The sequence below is a fragment of the Capricornis sumatraensis genome, chromosome 7 (genome assembly GCF_032405125.1).
Source record: "Capricornis sumatraensis isolate serow.1 chromosome 7, serow.2, whole genome shotgun sequence".
NCBI lineage: Eukaryota > Metazoa > Chordata > Mammalia > Artiodactyla > Bovidae > Capricornis > Capricornis sumatraensis.
Window position 1 is genome coordinate 118517518 of NC_091075.1, and position 19220 is coordinate 118536737.

The 19220-nt window shown below is 55.9% G+C and overlaps 1 protein-coding gene across 2 annotated transcripts in view; it reads left to right on the forward strand.

Moving 5' to 3' along the window:
* The window catches only part of ZFYVE28 (zinc finger FYVE-type containing 28), a 50780-nt gene extending 32726 nt beyond the window's left edge, over positions 1–18054 (forward strand). For both annotated transcript variants that reach the window (XM_068975345.1, XM_068975346.1), the window contains 6 exons: positions 6320–6370; positions 13042–13175; positions 14622–14738; positions 15813–15917; positions 17068–17171; positions 17923–18054. In XM_068975345.1, the coding sequence (XP_068831446.1) occupies positions 6320–6370; positions 13042–13175; positions 14622–14738; positions 15813–15917; positions 17068–17171; positions 17923–18054 (643 nt within the window). The remainder of the gene's footprint in view (positions 1–6319; positions 6371–13041; positions 13176–14621; positions 14739–15812; positions 15918–17067; positions 17172–17922) is intronic.
* The last annotated feature ends 1166 nt before the right edge of the window (positions 18055–19220 follow it).

Consider the following 19220-nt stretch of genomic DNA (forward strand, 5'->3'; position numbering starts at 1 on the left):
AGCTCATCTGGTGGCCAAAGTCTCGGAGCTTCAGCTTCAGCATCAGTCCTTCCAATGAATATTCAGGACTGATTTCCTTTAGGATGGACTGGTTGGATCTCCTTGCAGTCCAAGGGACTCTCAAGAGTCTTCTCCGACACCACAGTTCAAAAGCATCAGTTCTTCGATGCTCAGGCTTCTTTATGGTCCAACTCTCACATCCATACATGACTACTGGAAAAACCATAGCCTGGACTAGATGGACCTTTGTTGACAAAGTAACGTCTCTGCTTTTTAATATGCTGTCTAGGTTGGTCATACCTTTCCTTCCAAGGGGTAAGCGTCTTTTAATTTCATGGCTGCAATCACCATCTGCAATGATTTTGGAGCCCCCAAAAATAAAGTCAGCCACTGTTTCCACTGTTTCCCCATCTATTTGCCATGAAGTGATGGGACTGGATGCCACAATCTTAGTTTTCTGAATGTTGAGCTTTAAGCCAACTTTTTCCCTCTTCTCTTTCACTTTCATCAAGAGGCTTTTTAGCTCCGCTTCACTTTCTGCCATAAGGGTGGTGTCATCTACATATCTGAGGGTATTGATATTTCTCCCGGCAATCTTGATTCCAGCTTGTGCTTCTTCCAGCCCAGCGTTTCTCATGATGGACTCTGCATAGAAGTTAAATAAGAGGGTGACAATTGCTTGCATTGTTGGCTTCAATCTGCTAAAGTTTCGTTTAGGACTTTGCACTGATCGTGAGGAGTGCTCAGCAGCGCTTTTCTTTTCTTGTGATGCTCTTTTAAGATTTGGGTATCAGAGTGATGCTGAGTTCATCGAATGGGTTGGGGAGCAGTCCCACTCATTGAATTCTCCACAAGATTTTGTGTGGAAGTGGTATTATTTCTGCCTTGAATATTAGGTAGAATTCACCAGTGGTGCCATCTGGGGCCCCTAGGAGGGCCTGCTGGCCTTGTGGATGGGGGTGGCAGCCACGAGGGCCCGGGAGGGGAGGCCGTGGGGGGCGGAGGGCCCTGGGACCCCAGCGCGTGGGTCTGTGCTGATGTTTGGCGGAGCACTGGCTTAGTCTCCAGTCCCGTGGGGCTCCAGTGGGAGGATTGCAGTTTGCCGCGCGTCTATCATAGGCCAGGCACGTTCCCTGCAGGGCGCTATCCCTGGTCCTTGCCAGGGATTAGCAGTCATCTCCATTTTAAAGAAGAAAGCGATGAGGCCCGAAACCATCCAGCGAGAGACAGCGTGTGAGCAGGCCCGCGGTGCGCTCGAGTGTGGCACTCGGAGGCCTCTGCCGTCCCCGGGGTCACGAGAACGTGCCGTCGTGTGACCCTGGGGCCCACACCCACTGTGCCCATCAGCCACCCCGCTGGGTCCTGCCCACCGCTCTCTGTGTGCGTGCGGCCATCCTGGCCCCTGCCCAGGGCCGCAGGGGCTGACCAGCCTCCCAGGGGGCTGGGGGCTCCGGTGGTGCGGGCCCCTGACTCCCCTCCCCGCCCCTGAATGGACAGACAGGTGCCCAGGAGCCCCTGCTGGCCGCAGGAAGGGGACGATGGCTCTGCTCGGTCAGCGGGCAGTCCAGCCCGACGACTTCCAGTGCTTTCCCACAACGACGGCCTCTCCCTAACGTGCGACACACCTGGGATTGCACTTTTTAAATCTTTTCGTTGAAAATTGAAAGATGAAAAAACTAAAAGTGAAAGATGAACAGGATTTATTTTCAAAGGAATACACAGAGAACGCACAAATAAATGACCACTTCTAAGAACTCGAGCTCTAGCGCGACGTTCTAGAAATGGGTTTGAGACCCTACGCGGAACCAGGTCTGGGTGCCGTCAGGGCTGGGATACGTCACTGGGGTCGCGGCCGGTCCTCAGAGGAGGTGAAAGTTGGGGCTTATTTGGGTGGAAAAGCTCACCATCCTGGACGGTGAGCCCTTGAGTCATCCTGTGCCCTGTGGTCTGTGCTCAGAACTGGAGAAAACAGGCTTGGTCTCCGGCACCTGCGCTTTCCTGGGGGGTCGTCACCGCAGTTCTGAGTGGCCCCCGCCCCCTCCCGGACCGGGGCCCCCAGGCTGGGTGGCTCCTCCGTCACCCCGGAGGACGCAGGGCCCAGGCCAGGGGGAGAGAGACCCCCGCAGGCGCCCCGTCTCTGAGTCACATGTCCGGCCTGCTCGCTTCTTTGGACGCGTCCAGAGGCTCGCAGGTTCGGCCGTGTGGTGTCACGGCTGGAGCAGCTCGCGTTGCTATCAGTTCTTCCAGGTGTGTTTTCTCTTATTCGGTAGACCCTTAGAACGTCAGGATGACAGTGTTCTTTTTCTGTCAAAGGCTCTTTGTTTTTTTCCCCTCCTCTGACAGTGGAATCGGACACTTGCCGTGTGTCCCTGCCCAGGGCGCGCTTTGGGAGGTTTGCTGCAATGCCTTTGACTGTGTGCAGAGACATGGGCTGGACAAGGCGCTCAGGGTTCATGTGGCTGTCTGGAATTGCACAATATCTTGCTACCAGAAAAACGATGCTTCCTAGTGATTCAAACCTCAGGGGAGCTGTGACCGGGGGTCTGTGCCGCCTTCTGTAAAAGACAGCGGCGAGAAACAGCTGGAAGCCAGCTGGGCATCGGTACACAAGGCGCCAGGGTTCCTACATCCCTGTGAGCGGGAGGATCTGACGCTGAGTGACTGTGCAGACAGCGGCGATGGGAGTGCAGCCTCCCCGGGGCGGCGGGGGGGGGGGCGGCGCGGGGAGCCCTTGGCCGGCCGGCGCCCTGTGCCTTCACCCTCGCCGCTCCCAGCTGCCATCCCTCTGCCTCGGGGGCTCCAGCCACGTCCCGCCTGCACCCTTCCTGCCCCCATCGCAGATGCGAACTGCTGGGCGCCCGCTGGCCTCTCAGCTCCGCCTTTAATGCGTTTGGCTCTAGACTGGGCTCTTGGGGCCCACACACAGGGCCTGATTCTTCCCTGGGACCCTCTTCCGTCCCCAGCCTGTCTGTCCAGCAGCTGCCTACAGAGGACCCGTGCCCTTCCAAAAGAGTGACCACCCTGGGCCGTGTTCCTGGTGTTCCTGGTGCCCAAATAATGCCCATCCACTGGCCCCTGGGGAGCAGGCTGCCCCAGCCAGGCCCCAGGCTCAGCCCCCAGGTGTGGTCCTGGGCCCAGCCTCCACTGTTCTGTTCGCTTGCTCTCTGTGGCCCTTCCAAGCCTCACTGGGTTCCCTGTGGGCAGCACTTTATTGACTTTTCTGCCTCGGACCAGTCTTTTTATGGAGCCTTCGGCTCTTTCCATTCACACACACACACTCACTCACACACCCACTCACATGCACACACGCCCTACTCTGCAGAGCAGCTGGAGAGGACATGGGTTGGAGACTGCAGTTGAGGCCTGCCCCAGCCACCGCCCGCGGGCCAGCCGTGGCTTCAGTCTTCTGGGCGAGTTCACTGGCCTCCCTGTTTTGCTTATTTGGGGTCTGGGTGGGGTCTTCCTTGCAGCATGTGGCCTCCAGTTCCCTGAGCAGGGATTGAACCGGGGCCCTCTACATTGGGAGCGTGGAGTCTTAGCCGTGGACCCCCGGGGGAGTCCCAGACTTCACTGCTCTTTCAAGAGATAAGATGAGCCCCGGGCTTCGTGGCTCTCAGAGCTCTGCCCATGCTCAGGGCCCCGCCCTGGGCTCCTTGCAGGTGAGCTGCGTGCTGCCACAGCACCTGGCTCAGAAAGGCTTCTCTGGGGCCCCAGAGGGTGCCGTCCCTCCACTAAGAAACAGCCTCTGGGCCTCAGGAGGGCTGCAGTGGCACCTGCTGCAGGCACGTCCTCCCCGCAGCCTAAGCTCGTCTTCTGCTCCCAGAAGTAGTGCTTGATCTTAGAAGACACTTTGGAAAAATACCAACTTATTCATAGTCGTACTACTCAGATAAAGGTAATAGTAATGCTTTGCATTGACTATATTTTGCAATACCTCATTTATGTACATATGATAGCTCTAATTTTTAAAATGCTATCTTTTTATTTACTATTTCAGCATTTCCAGCATCATTAACTATCCTTCCTGGACACCTCTGACCTAATTTACTGAATCAACCCACTGTTGATGGGCCTCTAGCTTGAGCTATTTCTTGAACATCCCTTTGCTAAATGATTACAAGGAAAACATCTTTTTATTCTTTTTAAAGTGCACAATTCAGTGGTTTTTAGCGCATTCGCAGAGTTGTGCAAACGCCACCGCTGTCCAGTCTCAGAACGTTTTCATCACCCCGTAAGGAAACCCCAAACATTCCCCCAGTAAGACCTCTTCAGTCGGTGGCAATCATTAACCTACTTTATGTCTCCATGGCTTTGCCGAGACTTCTCTAGACTTTTCAAAGAAATGAAATCATACAACAAGTGGCCTTTGTAACCGGCTTCGGTCACAGCTTCGTGTTTTCAAGGTTCATCTACGTCATAGCACCTAACGGTCCTTCATTCCTTTCTGTGGCCAAACATTAATTCCATTGCACGGCTAGACTACGTTTTGTTGATCTGTTTATCAGCTGACCGACATTTGAGTTGCTTCCATTGTTAGGCTAGTATGTGTGAACATCCATGTACAAATGCTTGTGTGAATCTGTGCTTCAGTTCTCCTGGGTAGCCACCTTGAAGTGGAATTGCTGGGTCATTCAGCTGGGGGAACTGCTGACCTGTTTTCCAGAGTGCCTGCAGCATTTTAGGTTGTCGCCAGGAATGCACGAGGGCTCCAATTTCTCCAGATCTTCACCCACACTTGTTTTTTTCTGTTTTCTTTTAAAATTATTATAGTCATCACGATGGGTATGAAATGGCACATTGTTGTTTTAATTTGCATTTCCCAAATGACTAATGACATTGAGCATCTTTTCATGTGTTTACTGACCGTTTATATAGTTTTCTTCGGAAACATGTCTTTTCAGATACATTGCGCATTCTTTAGTTGGGTGATTTATCGTCTTCTTCTGTTGAGTTGTAAGAGTCCTTTCTGTATTCCAGGAACTTATGCACTCTTGACAGACACATGCTTTGAAAAAGTGTTCTTGCATTCTGTAGAGTTTTCCACTATCTTGATGAAATCTTTTGAAGCACAGAAACTTTTAATTTGAATTTTGGGGGTGAATCTATGTTTCAGCTCTCCCGGGTTGATACTCAGAGTGGGGTTGCCGGGCCACACCTCACGAGGAACTGCGCATGTTTGTCTCTGGTTGCTATGGTTTTCATGTCACACCTAAGAAATTATTGCCTAATCCAAGACCACAAAGATTCATGTTTTGCTGTAAAAGTTTTAGCTCTTACATATAGTCTCTGATCTATTTGAGCCAATTTTTGTATGTGGTGTAACGTAAAACTTCATTATTTTGCACGTGGAAATGCAGTTTTCCCAGCACGACTAAAATTTTCTATTGAGGTACAGTTGATTGACAATGTTCTATTGGTTTCAGGCGTATAACACAGCCTTTCAGCATTTGTATAGGTTATCCTCCATTTAGACTTGTTATGAGATGCTGGCTGTGTCCCCTGTGCCGTGCGATATACTCTTGCGGCTCGTTTATCTTCCATTTAGCAGTCTGTGCCTCTTAACCCGCTGCCCCATCTCACCCCCATCTCACCCCTTCCCGTCTCCCTCCCCCCGCTGGTGGCCACTGGCTTGCTCTCTGCACCCAGGACTCTGCTCCTGTTCTGTGCTGTCCATGCGTGTGTGGAGTTCTTTGGGTCCTGCATAGTCGCTGCATATTCACGCATTCTCGTGGCGTAACGCCTGCCCGGTCGTCCGTGCCGCTGGAACTGACACGGTTTCGTTCTGTTTTTGTGGCTGAGTGGCATTTCGCTTTTTATCTGCTTCACATCTTCTTTGTCCATTCAGCTGTTGGTGCACACTTGCATTGCTTCCGCATCTTGGCTGTTCTAAGTGATGCTGCTGCGAACATTGGACTGCGTGCTTCTTTTCTGATACGTGTTTCCAGATTCTTCAGGTGTATACCCAGGGGTAGAATTGATGGAGCCTATGGTTGTTCTGGTTTCCGTGTTGCGAGGAACCTCCATGCCGCTTTCCACAGTGGCTGTACCAAGTTACACTCCCATCAGCAGTCTAGGAGGGCTCGCTTTTCTTCCCATCCTTGGCAACACTTGTTATTTGGGGTCTTACTCATGATGGCCATTCTGACAGGTGGGAGGTGGTATCTTTGGTTTTGATTTTCATTTCTCTGATGATTAGCAACATTGAGCATCTTTCCGTGTGCTTTTCATCTGTATGTTTTCAGGAAAACATCTGTTAAAATCTTCAGTCCATTTCCTGGGGTTTCCTTGTTGGCTCAGTGCTAAAGAATCCACCTGCCAGTGCAGGAGACCCTGGGTCAGGAAGATCCCCTGGAGAAGGAAATGGCAACTCGCTCCAGTATTCTTGCCCAGGAAATCCCATGGACAGAGGAGCCTGGCAGGCTACAGTCCATGGGGTTGCAAAATAGTCAGACACAATTTAACAACTAAACAACAGCAATTTCTGATCCATTTTCTAATCCAGTTGTTTATTTTTTTACATTGCATTGTATGAGCTGTTTATGTATTTTGGATATTAACACGTTATCAGTTGTATCATTTGCAAATATTTTCGCCCATTCAGTTGGTTATCTTTTCATCTTGTCAGTGGTTTCATTTGCTGTGCGAAAGCTTTTAGGTTAAGTTGGTCCTGTTTATTTTTGCTTTTCTTTCCCTTGCCTTGGGTTTTGGTGGTCATTCAGGCATGTCTGACCCTTTGCAACCCCCTGGACTGCAGCATACCAGGATTCTCTGTCTTCTACCGTCTCCTGGAGTTCACTCAAATTCGTGTCCATTGAGTCAGTGATGCTATCTAACCATCAACAGATCCAAAAACTATTGCTACAGCTTATGTCAAGAAGTGTTCTGCCGATGTTTTCTTCTAGAAGCTTTTTAGTTTCCAGTCTTACATTTAGGTCTTTAATCGATTTTGAGTTTATGTACTGTGTGAAAAAAATGTTCTATTAATAATTTCACTTCTTTATATGTAGCTTCCAGGTTCCCCAGCACCACTTAGTGTAGAGACAGTCTTTTCTCCATCTCAGAACCATCTTTTGAAAAGGCCATTCTTTCCTTACTGGGTGACCTTGACAGCCTTTGGGAAGATCAGTCGGCCACAAACTCCTGGGTTCATTTCTGGACTTGCAGTTTTACCGGGTTCTCATGGTTCCCATGCCAGTGCCGGCCTTGTTACCTGTTGTTAAATTACACGTCATGTGACTCCTCCCACTTGGCTTTTTTTCTTTTTCAAGAGTGTTTCAGCTGTTCTGAGTCACTGCATTTCTGTATGAATTTTGCAATCAGCTTGTCAATTTCTGCATGGAAAAGGAAATTTTTTTTATATTTTGATATGGATTCCATTGAACCTATAGACCAGTATTGGGAGTATTGCCATGTTAATGATATTAAGTCCTCAACCATGAACATAAGCTGTGTTTCCATTTATTTAGGTCTAATTTATTTCAATGATGTTTCATTGTTGTCCATAACTCTTATGGAAAAATGCATCAATAACCTCAGATATGCAGGTGACACCACCCTTGTGTCAGAAAGCAAAGAGGAACTGAAGAGCCCCTTGAAGAAGGTGAAAGAGGAGAGTGAAAAAGCTGGCTTAAAACTCAGCATTCTAAAAACTAAGATCATGGCGTCTGGTCCTATCACTTCATGGCAAATAGATGGGGAACCAATGGAAACAGTGGCAGGCTATTTTCTTGGGCTCAAAAATCACTGTAGACGGTGAGCACTGCCATGAAATTAAAATGCTTGTTTCTTGAAAGAAAAGCTATGACAAACCTAGACAGCTTATTAAAAGGCAGATAAATCACTTTGCCAGCAAATATCCATGTAGTCAAAGTTATGGTCTTTCCAGTAGTCACATATGGATGTGAGAGTTGGACTATAAAGAAAGCTGGGCACCACAGAATTGTTTCTTTTGAGCTGTGGTGTTGGAGAAGACTCTTGAGAGTCCCTTGGACTGCAAGGAGATAAACCAGTCAATCCTAAAGGAAATCAGTCCTGAATATTCATTGGAAGGACTGATACTGAAGCTCTAATACTTTGGCCACCTTATGTGAAGAGACAACTATTGGAAAAGACCCTGATGCTGGGAGAGATTGAGGGTAGGAGGAGAAGGGGACGACAGAGGATGAGATGGTTGGACAGCATCACCGACTCAATGGACATGGGTTTGAGTGAACTCTGGAAGACAGTGGAGGTCAGGGAAGCCAGGCGTGCTGCCACCCATGGGGTCACAAAAAGTCAGACACGATTTAGGGACTGAGCAACAAAGGGTGACCTGAATGGTGCTGATATATGATATCTGTATAGTGTGTGTGTGAGTGTGTGTGTGTGCACGTGTGTGAGTGTATACGTGTGTGCTCATGCGTGTGTGCACGTGCGTGTGTGCATGTGTGCGCGCGTGCGTGTGCATGTGCGTGTGTGCGTGTGCATGTGTGTGAGTGCACGTGCATGTGTGTGCACGTGTGTGTGCCTGTGTGTGTGCACGTGTGTGCCTGTGCGTGTGTGTGCATGTGTGTGCTCGTGCGTGTATGTGCGTGTGTGCATGCGTATGTGTGTGTGTATGAGTGTGTGTGTGTGCGTGTGTGTGAGTGTGCCCATGTGTACTCAGTCAGTCAGTCGTGTCCGACTCTTTGTGACTCCATGAACTGTAGCCCGCCAGGCTCCTCTGTCCATGGGATTATCCCAGTAAGAATATTAGAATGGATTGCCATGCCATCCTCCAGGGGATCTTCCCAACCCAGGGATCGAACCCAGTCTCCTGCACTGGCCGGCGGATTATTTACCGTCTGAGCCACCTGGGAAGCCCTATATATATATAAATAAATATAGTATATATTAATAAAGCTGTTACTGTTAAAGACCCAATTATATTAAGATATGGTAGCAATTAAAAAAAACTTACTTGCATTCGCTTCAAGAAGATTTAAATATTTGGAATAAATGTAAGAAAAAAAAATACAAGAGTTACAGTCAGTTCAGTCACTCAGTTGTGTCCGACTCTTTGCAGCCCCATGGACTACAGGACACCAGGCTTCCCTGTCCATCACCAATGCCTGGAGCTTGCTCAAACTCGTGTCCATCAAGTCGGTGATGCCATCCAACCATCTCATCCTCTGTCGTCCCCTTCTCCTACTGCCTTCAATCTTTCCCGCCATCAGGGTCTTTTCTAGGGAGTCAGTTCTTCCCATCAAGTGGCCAAAGTCTTGGAGCTTCAGCTTCAGCATCAGTCCTTTCAATGAATATTCAGGACTGATTTCCTTCAGGATTGACTGGTTGGATCTCCTTGCCGTCCAAGGGACTCTCAAGGCTTCTCCAATACCACAGTTGAAAAGCATTAATTCTTCGGTGCTCAGCTTTCTCTATAATCCAACTCTTACATCCATACATGACTACTGGGAAAACCATAGCTTTGACTAGACGGACCTTTGTCGGTAAAGTAATATCTCTGCTTTTAATATGTTGTCTAGATTTGACATAGCTTTTCTTTCAAGAAACAAGCGTCTTTTAATTTCATGGCAGCAGTCACCATCTGCAGTGATTCTGGAGCCCAAGAAAATAAAGTCCGTCACTGTTTCCATTGGTTCCCCATCTATTTGCCATGAAGTGATGGGACCAGATGCCATGATCTTAGTTTTCTGAATGTTGAGTTTTAAGCCAATTTTTCACTCTCCTCTTTCACTTTCGTCAGGAGGCTCTTTCATTCTTCTTTGCTTTCTGCCATAAGGGTGGTGTCATCTGCATATCTGAGGTTATTGATATTTCTCCCGGCAACCTTAATTCCAGCTTGTGCTTCTTCCAGCCCAGCATTTCGCGTGATGTATTTTGCGTATAAGTTAAATAAGCAGGGTGACAATATACAGCCTTGACGTACTCCTTTCCCAATTTGGAACCAGTCTGTTGTTCCATGTCCAGTTCTAACTGTTGCTTCTTGAGCTGCATACAGGTTTCACAGAAGACAGGTAAGGTGGTCTGGTATTCCCATCTCTTGAAGAATTTTCCACAATTTTGATCCGCACAGTCAAAGGCTTTAGCGTAGTCAATGAAGCAGAAGTAGGTGTTTTTCTGGAATTCTCTTGCCTTTTCTATGATCCAACAGATGTTGGCAATTTGATCTCTGGTTCCTTTGCCTTTTCTAAATCCAGCTTGAACATCTGCAAGTTCTTGGTTCACGTACTGCTGACGCCTGGCTTGAAGGATTTTGAGCATTACCTTGCTAGCATATGAAATGAGTTCATAACTCTTGCTGTACATCTGAAACTAACACAACATTGTAAATAAACTATGCTTCATTTTTTAAGTATTAAAAATATACACTATAAAAGTGTAAAATTTGATGTAATTCTTAACCTGTTGTGTTGATGCCAAATCCATCAATGCTATTGGCCATTTAGACTTTTCAGTTCCTTTTCCTTTGCTTTCCCCTGTCCTAAATCTTTTTTTCCTCTACTTTTTAATTTTGGCAAAATATATATAACACAAAATTTACCATTTTGACGGTATTTAAGTGTACAATTCAGTGACAGTATGCACGTTCACAATCTTGTATGACCATCACCACTTTTTCCAGAAGTCTTTCATCATCCCAAACTGGAACTCTGTCCCCACTAAACCTGCCCTGCCCTGCCGCCTGGCACCCACCGTTCTGTCTCTGTGGACTTGACTCCAGTAGGGACCTCATGTAAGTATCTTTTTGTGACTGGCTTATTTCACTTAGCATAATGTCCTAAAGGTTCATCAGAATTTTATTACTTTTTAAAGCTGAATAATATCCCCCTGTGTGGCTGGACCGCATTTTGTTTGCCCATCATCTGTTGGTGGGTGCTCGGGTTTTGCACCTTTTGGCTCTCGTGAATAGTGCTGGAGTGCACGCTCGTGTGTGAGCATTCGTTTGGGTTCCTGCTTTCAGATCTTCTGGGTGAGGCTGCGAGCTGAGCTGGGGGGTGTTGGCGGACGTGGACCCTGGACAGTGACGGTCACCCCGTTTCCTTTCTCAGCTCCCAGGGAGGGCACAGCCAGGCTCACACCCTCAAGTGGAAATCCAGGGGCTTCGTCTCGGGGACGAGGCGGGCAGTCTGGGCAGGGAGGGCTCTCGGTCATCACGAGGGTCTTAGCAGAGCAGGGCGCCAGCCTCTCCGGCCCCTCCCGTCACTCCTTCATGCTCTGGAGAAGCATTACACACTCAGAGACGGATGTTCCCGTTGCCTGAGTGTGCCAGTCAAACGCACCCCCGTTTGTCTGGGGAGGAGACCCCGAGAAGCCAGTCTGGGCCCCTTCCCCTGGCCCCCTGCACTGAACTCCCAGGTGCATCCCGTCTCCGAGCTTCCTGGTGGTTGGACGCCAAGAGAGGTGCCCCTTAGTAAGACACCGTTTGGCTGCGCACCCATCTCTGCCGTTGGTGGGGGGGACGCCCACGTCCACGAGGGGCCACGGCCGCTCTCCCGTCGCTCAGGCAGGCCGTGGCCTGACGCAGCCGCAGTGGGCCGTCCTCTGTGGCTGCTGGGTTTTGCTGGAACTTCCAGGGCCGCCCCGCAGATGCTGCCGTGTGGGCAGTTGCCCAGGGTGGACTCTCAGGCGCTCACTGACCTCGGGCTGGGGGGCGTCAGCTCCACGGTATGGCTTCGGGGCCTCTCCCCATGGTCACTGGCAGGTTCACTCCCAGCAGCCACGCAGGGGCCCCCTGTCTCACCCACCAGGGCCTCTCTCTGACATTGGGATCCCGTGCATTTGAAGCTGACCTCCAGCCTGAGAAACCCCAAGTTCCCTGCAGAAAAGCGAAAGCGGAGATACTGTAGGCCCCCGAAGGCAATTGTTAAAAAATTATAGTGAATGTTTTTAGATAGATCAAAGATTTTGCATCCATGAAACCAGAGAGCAGGAAATGAATTCGGTAGTAGTGGACCCGATCAAACTTTTTGGCCAACCCAATAAAAACTTAGTAGCAAAAATGTCAAGGGGAAAACTGCGGTCGGGGGGAAAGGAGGAAATTTCCCAGAAAGTAGGAAAAACTGACAGGGGTGAAGATGAGAGGGACATTATTTTAAGGACTGAAAGGCCAGCTCATGCCCCCCCTGCAGCCGGGTGAATGGACACCTGGACAGTCCAGCCTCAGCTGCGGCCGCTACTTGGGGCCTCGGGGTGACCCCTGAACAACAGAGCTAACAGCGCCTGCGGCAGGGCCCCTGGGCTGGGGTTGGGATGTGCACGGGGGCCGGAGGGCTTGTCTCAGTTGGAGACCCGAGATCTGAACCTGGAGGGGCCACGCTCCCTCCGGAGGCTCTGGGAGGGGGTCCTTCCGGCATCTTCCAGCCTCCGGTGGCTCTCGGAGTCCCCTGGCTTGTGACCTCGTCTCCACGATCTCGGTGTTGTGGTCACTGGTCCTCCCCGCCCCCTCCTACTAAGACTCCTCGGCTCGGGTTAGGGCCACCAGAGGAGCCAGGACGTCCTCTCCAGGTCCTTGGCTTGGGGCTTCCCTCGTGGGCCGGCGGTTAAGAATCCGCCTGGCAGTACAAGGGACACTGATTGGATCCCTGATCTGGGAAGGGCCCCCACGCCGAGGAACAAGTGAGCCCGTGACCCACGACTCCTGAGTCTGTGCTCCGGAGCCTGGGAGCCACGACTGCTGAAGCCCGAGGTCCCAGAGCTCACGTTGCACAAAGGACGCCCGCCCACGGCCACTAGAGCGGGCCCTCAGCACAGCTGGAGAAAAGCCTGCCCGCACCCAAGGCCCAGCACAGCCACGAAAATGAGAACCCTTACCTCGACTGCAAAGACCTTTTTCCAACTGAGGTGCCGCGGGGTTCCAGGTTCGGGCGTGGACAAATGTTTTGGGGCCCGCCAGCCCCTGCAGAGGGTGTGAGTGGGGTGAGGATGCTTCCATAGGACGAACTCAGCCACCGGTGTTGGACCTGGGGCTCACCCAGCTGCGGGGTGGGGGGCCCTCCAGGCAGAAGTCTTGTCCCCCCTTGCTTCCTGCAGCCAGACCCCTGTGTTCCCTTCTCTGTGCAGCGGCTCTACGGCTGATCCCTGCTCCCCAGACACGAGCAGCCCCGAGTCGGCGCCCGTGGCCGTCAGAGAGAAGATGCGCTCCCGGTTCCACGGCAGCCACGACCTGGTCCACCGCCTGTTTGTCTGCATCTCAGGTGCCCCGTCGGGGCCCGGGGTGGGCACGGGCTTGGGGGTACACAGGGTCGGGCCCCAGGCTGGGCATGGGCTCGGGGGTACACGGGGGGTGGGCAGGCTGCAGGCAGTGGCTGGCACGCTGCAGGAGTCTCCCCAGGAAGGTTCAGGTGCGGGCCCTGCCCGGGGTCCCTCACCACGTCACTTCCTTGCCCCGAGCTCCGAGAGGAGCCCAGCCAAGAGGTGGGCGTCGTGTGTCCACAGGTCCTCCTTGGTGTGGGGGTGGGAGCCCAGGCCAGGCCCCGGGGCCCTCGCCACCCACCCGCGAGGTCCTGTTCAATCTGATGTCCTGACTGATCCTGTTTCCTTCCGTCCCCTGAGTGAGGGGACAGATGACTGCCTCATCTCCTAGGATTCAGAGGGGCGTGAGCGCGGCGTCTTTTTCGCCGTCTCCCTTAGTTTGTGCGTTGTAAGCTGGTGCAGGCACGTGGTTTGGAAGCGTGGCTGTGCGGTGGGGTCTCGCTCCCCGCCGCCGGCCTGCCTGCCATCCACCCCCGTCTCCGGGTGGGGCTCAGCCAGTGCCCCTCCTGCAGCCTTGTCCCCCACCTGGCCCATCCCCTGGCCCCAGGCCGTGGGGTGGAGCAGCGGGGGCGCAGCCTGTGGATTGGCAGGCGCTGCAGAGTCGGGGTCCCGGTCCCGGGTGTGACTCTGCACTGCCCAGGGCCCCAGGCAGGGCCCCACCCAGGCCAGGCTCAGGGGTGGCTCTGAGCTTCCATTTGAACATCGGGCAGAACCCACTGCAAATCCACGGGTCTGTCTTGCGGTCTGGGGAGCAGCAGGCCCAGCAGGTGCCCGGCAGGGCTGCTGACACAGCAGGAACCCTCCAGAACCGCTGGCCACAGCGTCGGTGTGGTGACAGGCCCCGGGCCCTGGGGGGTGGGGGTCAGGTGCAGTCACCCCCTGGCCTTGCTGTGAACGCAGCCCCACCCGCCCTCGAAGAGCTTTTCACTGAGGAAGGCTGAGCCCACCTGACTGAGGGATGAGGAAACCTCGGCCCGTGAGGGTGGGGGCAGCCCCAAGGGCCCCCTGTCTGGGCAGGTCCCCAGAAGGGCTGGCCGAGGTGGCCATGATGGGGAAGGAGCTGCCACAGGGGTAGGCACACTTGGGGGCGTGGAGTCGTCCCTCAGTGAGGAGCCAGAGCCCTTTGGTGGCCGTGGCTGAGACCCCCAGCACAAAAGCATGAACGGGACTAACTGCTGCCTGGGGTGGGGGGCCCTGCGGGGTCGTGGGCCCGTCCCCTCCTTCCCTTGCCTCCTGAACTTGGCTTCTGCCAGAGGGACCCTCGGGGCGGGGGGTAGGGGGCCGCTTCCCACCCCGGCTCATCCAAGGACGAGCTGGTTCCTGGCCCTGAGCTGCAGCGGCTCAGCAGCCAGCAGGCGCCTCCCCTGCCCTCCCCGCGTCTCCCGCAGGCGTGGCCGACCAGCTGCAGACCAACTACGCCAGCGACCTGAGGAGCATCCTGAAGACCCTCTTTCAGGTCATGGCCACCAAGCCAGAGACGGACGACAAGGAAAAGCTGAAGAAGGGTGAGTGCCGGCCGGGCTCGGAGGCGTGCCACCCCCAGCCGGGGAAGCTGCGGCCACCTAGCTTCTTGTATGACCACACCCCGCGGCGGAAGCCCCCAGCCGAGCCAGGCTGTCCGCTGGGGGGCGGAGGGCACACCTCGCAGGCCCCCCGAGGCCACTGCCAGGAGCAGCAGCAGCGATCGCATAGCGCCCCGGCTGGGCCGCCCAACGGCGAGGACGGCGCGGTGCCCTTCCTTGGACAGACGGGACCCAGTGGTCCACGGTCGCTTCTGCAGAATTCTGTCTGTCAGAGCAACCAGATGCCAGCCCACAGTCCTGGAGGGGACACGGGTCCCACTGCTCCAGGAGGAAGTGGCCCTTTGTGACCTGCCTCACACCCGAGTGTGCACTCACTGAAGCGCGCACACACACTCTGAACAGTCACCTGGGGAGGGAGCAGGGGTCAGGCAGGGGACGCTGAGGCGAGGGCCGGGTGGGGTTCCAGCGTGGGGGAGGGGCATCACCCCTGCTGGCTCCCTCTCTTCGAGCTTGAGGCTCTGGTTCTTGGCAAGCGGCCCCCCCATCCCAGGGGCTTCTGCTCAAGAGTGACCAGGCAGCCGGCCCAGGCCCTGGGGAGAAGTCTGTCTTTTGTGCCCACCCAGCTTTGCCTCCCGAGGTCCATTCTGCTGGGCTGCACTGCCCCCACATACCCAGGGATTCCGCGGGGGGCTCCTGTGGACCACCGCTACTCAGGAAGGGCAGTGACGTGGGCGCCTCTGCAAGCAAGGAGTGTGGGCCCCAGGGTCCGGGCCAGGTCTGGTCCACTGCCCACCTCAGGGCCACGGTCCAGGGGGACCTGACCACACACAAACAGTGCACGGGTCCGAGGCCAGCTGCCCACGTGGGGACACTCAGATGGACAGACTCCCAGGGTCGGGTCAGCACCCTGCCTGCCGGGCAGTGGGTGAGAGCCCCGGTGACCCCCTTTGTGGGCAGGACTGTGCACTGGGGGCTGCCCTCCGCTGGCCATACCCAGGCATACCTCCCGGGCACGAGTGGTGGCCCGTTGAGCCCAGTGGCCACATTTTCTTCCAGTCACCCAGACCCTGCGGAGCGCGGCCCTGGAGGACTGTGCCCTGTGCCAGGAGACCCTGTCATCCTCCGAGCTGGCCGCCAAGACCCGAGCTGGAGACTTGGAAGGTGCGTGAGGGGCCGGGGCCTCCTCTCTGCTCTGGCCTGCAGGCTGGGGGTGGCCCTCCTCCAGTGGGGGCCCCCACCAAGGCCGTCAGGGCTTGTGGCTCTCAGGGCAGGGCCCGGGAGTCCCCAGCATCCTCACTCTCCTCCTCGAGTGAGTCAGGATTTGCCTGTTGGAGCTGGCCTCGTGGCCTGGCGTGACCCCAGGAGCGGCATCACTGGGACGGTCAGGGTTTTTCCTGGGACGGAAAGGGTGGACAGCGTGAGAGAAGGCCTCACTGGGGTTGGGGGGGGCGGGGGGCGGGAGCCAGAGCAGGGGCCCGGAGGGGAGGGTGGGAGGGGCGGGGGGTCTGCAGGCAGCAGGCGGGGGAGGGCAAGTCCTCGGGCGCAGCTTGGGGAGGAGGGGCCGGAGACGGGGGCCGGAGACCATGGTCTCTCCTGGGCGAGTGGCCTCGCCAGCGCCGCCGCGCTCACGGCTGGTGCAGGGTGGGCACCTCACGTCTGGGGTGTCTCCCTGGACAAGGTGGCTCCTCCCAGCGCCTTCAGTCCCCGCCCCCCGAATTCCAGAGCAGCCGCCCAGGGGCTCTCTCCAGTGAGCGCCTAGAGAAGGGAAAGGGGGTGAGACCAGTCGTGGGGGGCCGGCGCTGCACCTGTAGGGGGCGGGGCCAGCCTCGGGGCGGGGCCATCCCCGGGGCGGGACCAGCCTGGTCTCCGGGAGACGCCCGTCCTCGCATCCCCTCCCCCACCTCCCTCGACCTGCTCTGGAGCCGGGTTGGGCGGGGCTGCGGGGGCGCCTGAGGCTCCAGCAGAGCCTTGATGGCGAGGTTGACAAAGGGGGTTGATTTCTTTCATCTGTCAGCCCCCGTGTTTGCCCGAGGACCCTGCCAGACTGGATGCCGGCCGGGAGAGGCTCGGGAGAGGGTGGCCTGGGTGCACCTCGCCCTGAGTCTTGGGGCGACCTGCAGGCTGCTGCCATAGGGGTCCGATCCACGCGCCTGGCCAGCAGTCCTGATACCTAGCCAGTAAGGAGCCTCGCGAGGACCGGAGGCTCCTGCATACCACCAGCCTCCGACCCCCGCCCCAGCCCACCGGCCCTCACTGCCGCCCCCCGCACCGCTGCCTCGGGCTGACCTGTCCCCCACTGTCATTGTCACAGATCCGCCCGAGTGGGTCCCGGACGAGGCCTGCGGCTTCTGCACCGCCTGCAAAGCGCCGTTCACAGTCATCCGCAGGAAGCACCACTGCCGCAGCTGCGGGAAGGTAGGCAGGTGGGCGGCTGGGGCTGCCACCTCAGACATCCCAGGGAGCGTCTGCACACCCTGCGCCCAGGTCCAGGGGTCAGGACCGATGCTCCGGGGCTGGCGAGGACTTAGGAGTCCTGTGCAGAGAGACACCCATGAGCCCTGGGCCCTGCTCTGACTTGGCACAGGGTGTGGCCTTGGGTTTCCCAGGTGGCGCTGGCGGTAAAGAACCCGCCTGCCAATGCAGGAGGCACGGAGACCTGGGTTCGATCCCTGGGTCGGGAAGATCCCCTGGAGGAGGGCATGGCAACCCACTCCAGTATTCTTGCCTGGAGAATCCCATGGACAGAAGAGCCTGGTCCATGGGGTCAGCGAAGAGTCTGACACGACCGAGCGACCTAGCACGCATGAACGCGGCCTCGGGCACGCAGCCACCAAGTGCGATGGTGCAGTGGCCAGTCCTGGGTCCTTCAGACCTGGGGGTCTGGTGGGGGGTGGGGTGGGGGGCGGAGGGTCTGAATTGGAGCCTGCCGCAGCCTTGGTGTAAAGCCAGGACCCCCTTCCTCAGCCTGGCCTCTTGGTCAAGACCTGCCGCAGGTTTTCCTGAAGGTCCTAGCTCCGCGTGGGGGAGCGGGAGAACCCCGGGTGGGAGGAACGTGCAGGTCGGCCGGCCAGGGGGCGCAGGGCTCTGCTCCCGCCCTTGCTGGCCGTCCGCCCGAGGCGCAGGGCTGCGGAGGGCGCTCACTCGGCCGCGCGCTCCCGCCTCCTAGATCTTCTGCTCGCGCTGCTCCTCGCACTCGGCGCCGCTGCCGCGCTTCGGGCAGGTGAAGCCGGTCCGCGTGTGCACGCACTGCTACATGTTCCACGTCACGCCCTTCTACAGCGACAAGGCGGGCATCTGACCGGGCCCGCGGGCGCGCGGGCCGCGCCGGGCTCCTGGGAGGGGCTCCGGCTGCCGCGCCCCGCCGGGCTCCTGGGAGGGGCTCCCGCTGCCGCGCCCCGCCGCCGCCACCCGGGCGGGCCGTCCGCTGGCCGGAGGGGCTTCGCCGCGTCTCATCTGCCTGCTGGCCCCGCCCCTGCGGGGGCTGCGGGCGCCCGGACTCCAGAACTCCAGTGCCTCCGCCCCCCGCCTGCAGGGCCCTCGGGCCCGGTGCAGGGCCCCACGGAGGTCAGCTGCAGCCAGCGCGGGGACCTGGGGTGCCAAGCCCGGGCCGGGGTGGATCCCGCTGCCTTGCTGAGACGCCGTCGGAGGCTCAGCCGTAGCGGAAGGTCCGCTCTTCCTGGGCGGGTGAGAGGGGCCACTCAAAGCAGCCGCACGGCTTCCCCCATGAGCTGGCCGAACGGGGAAAGAGTAGGCTGTCCTCTCTCTCTGCAGGGCTCTGCGCCCACAGCCCCCCACCCCCTGCTCCCCCTAGGACCTTGCCTAAACCACGTCTCATTTCTTGTTGGAGAGGGGACGTGCAGAGCAGACCCTGTAGTCCTCTGGGCAAGCGGCCGGCCCCTGCTGTGCTCTGCCCACCTCGGTCCTCCAGCTGATGGGGGGCGGGGGGCACGAAGCAGCAGGCAGAGGTATCCCAGCTTCCGAGGCCAGGGCGCTCCAGGGGGCGGAGGACCCCAGTGATGACCTCTTGGCTGCCCTTACTCCCATCCCTCTGACCCCCTGGGACCCTGGCCCCAGAGCGGCCCCAGGCCCCAGCACGGACACCTCCTCAGGCTTAAATCTCAGGCTTCACATTGCAATGATGATTGCAGTTTTATTTTTAGAGAGATGACACCTACTGCTTCTTTTATAGCATAAAATCCAATTACTGTTTGACAGTGGAATATACACGCACAAAAAAACAGCTTGTGTGGGAGAAGAGAAGTATATAATGGAGGGTATATTATGTATTGAGATTATTTTTATTTTCTAAATGCTGTAATTCAAAACCATTTCCATAAATCTATTTAAGGATTGCAGACACTCTTATTTCTCGTGTGAGCATGGATGGACTCCTTTTTCTTTGTCTGGGACGCGATGGGGTTCTTGCTGAGGTGCGCTCTCCTCCAGGAAATGAGGAGGACTTCT